Raw genomic sequence first — 2205 nt, forward strand, 5'->3', positions numbered from 1 at the left:
AGGTGGGGGTGCGCGGGAGGTAAATTAAATATTGAGATTAGTCATCTGATTCCATACATATTATAAGTGAACCTCTAAAACAACACAATAAAATTGAATAATTGCGTGTGTTCCTGGAGAAAAGTCCCAGTTGTCGACAAACCTGTTTTTGAGCAACGAAGTGAAAAGGCCAAAAAAAAGTAATGCTTGTCAAAAATTTTAATTTTATATCTAACATTTTAAAATTAATAATAATTTTGTACTTCACCAAAGGTTTAAAATATACTAGAAATTGGTAAGGTTAAGCCGTTTTTCTCCAAAGGTTGTTTTCATACCTAGTGTAACAAAATGTGTCGTATCTATTATTATCTATAAAGACCACCCAAGACATCTGAAAAATTTTTAAGTCAGCGTGTTCAGCATTGAATTGCTACAAGAATATATGTGAGGCAGCGTGGTGGAATCAGGCTCTCGTCAAAATTATCAAAGTGAAGAAACTTGCATTTTTCCGCAGGTTTGTGTATTTTATCAAATTTGTGTTTTTGGCTCATCACCTTTCATGCCCATTAAAGAACTTATTTCTGTGTGACTTTTTCTGAAAAACGTTGATTAAAGCCACACAAAATGTACATTTTCAGTAACCACGGACTCTTAAGTTAAGGAAATAACTAATCTTTGGCGGCCATTTTCTCACTTATTTCACCTCTGAAAACAGGTGACCTCTACCTCCTTCTTTCGCAATTATCTCGACTTGAATTCAAGATGGATATTTTTTCCTCAAAATAAAGACAAGTGGACAAGCTTAAAGATGATACCAATAACTCTACAAGCCCAAAAATTGACGAGAGCCTGGTTCCACCACGATGCCAAACATACCCTTATTTCAATATCCAAAACTTCCTTCTGCTGGGACCTTTCTCTAGGCACACACACGAATTTACAAGATTATTGTGTTTGTGTTTTAATTGTCTCTCTGTGGATGTGTGGCCTTGCTTTGAAGACCATACGTTCTTTGTGGGGTGTAAGATCGACCCCCCAAACTGTAACAAATAAAATGATTTCTAAAGCACAGCGACAAAGATCTCGACGATAAACGAACACACTGGAACTGAACACGATCTCAAACAAACATCAGGCCCCGATGCTCAGCCCGAACAATCGTATGAAACAAAGAAAATCTGTTTTAGTACTGCATTTGAATGTTACGAGCAAGAAATTATTCGGTAGCAGTTTGGTAAAAATATTTACATAGTGCGGTCAAAAATTCAAGGCGCAATATATTGTCAATTTATATTTCTTCATCTAGCAAACATAAAGTCTCTCGCTTTTGCACAATGGCTTATATCAATTTGTCTAAACTGATCAATATTATTAGAAACACATGTTAGATCTAGCTGTATTCTAGAAAATTCCGTAATAAATACTAATTAAAAATTCAAGTGGGTGGTTTCCAAAGATGTTAAAAGGTACAGCCGGGACAATATCGCTTTTAAAAGCAAGTCCGTTCTTCTTTTTTTTAAACACGAGATTATGTTTGTTGAACGCACGTTCTGGGAACCCTTACGGTGAAAAAAAAAAGTGTCCACTACAACAGTAATTTCTCGTGACTATAGTTTTGTCACTAAAAGGTGTCATTGGTGAGGTGTGGCGTAGGCCATACTCGTACGCAGAATGTGTGTGAGAAGTGGGAAGTGCTGTGAACAATTCCATTTTCCGCGTGGCGGAGATTTATAGGATTTTATGCATTATAATAATTTATGAAAAAAAATAGTTTTCCAATCTAGCCTCAATTGTTGTGAAAATATATGATACAGCAAAAACAAATTGATGCAAACTGCAGTGCAAAGTATGGGTGATACTGATTCACCCGTTTAAGAGATGTATTTGAGGATAAGTTGCACCACGAATTTTTCACCGCACTATAATCAATATGCGCATAATATAAATATCAAACTTTTCTAGTTATTGGTTCTTCTTTTCCTTACAGAGTGGGGACCGGCTGGCATCCGAGTGAATTCTGTCAGGTAAGAGAAGGTCACATAGTCACATAGGTATAGTTTATAAAGAACAACCCGTGAAAAGTTTGGGTCGGTGGTACTCAGGAACTCTGTCTGATAGGAGTCAAGGCGTGGAAATCATGAAGCAGGCTGAAAATGGGCTGAAAGCAATTGACCAGACAAAGCTTCCAGGAAAGCACAAGATATGGTGTCTACAGTTTGCCCTCTA

At 36.8% G+C, this 2205-nt stretch overlaps 1 protein-coding gene across 1 annotated transcript in view; it reads left to right on the forward strand.

Moving 5' to 3' along the window:
• Window positions 1-2205, forward strand: part of LOC101859940 (dihydroanticapsin 7-dehydrogenase-like) — a 23708-nt gene that overhangs the window by 14935 nt on the left and 6568 nt on the right. Inside the window, exon 3 of the mRNA XM_005100224.1 lies at window positions 1967-2003. Within this exon, the coding sequence (XP_005100281.1) occupies window positions 1967-2003 (37 nt within the window). The remainder of the gene's footprint in view (window positions 1-1966; window positions 2004-2205) is intronic.

Source organism: Aplysia californica, unplaced genomic scaffold, assembly GCF_000002075.1.
Source record: "Aplysia californica isolate F4 #8 unplaced genomic scaffold, AplCal3.0 scaffold00240, whole genome shotgun sequence".
Classification (NCBI taxonomy): Eukaryota; Metazoa; Mollusca; class Gastropoda; order Aplysiida; family Aplysiidae; genus Aplysia; species Aplysia californica.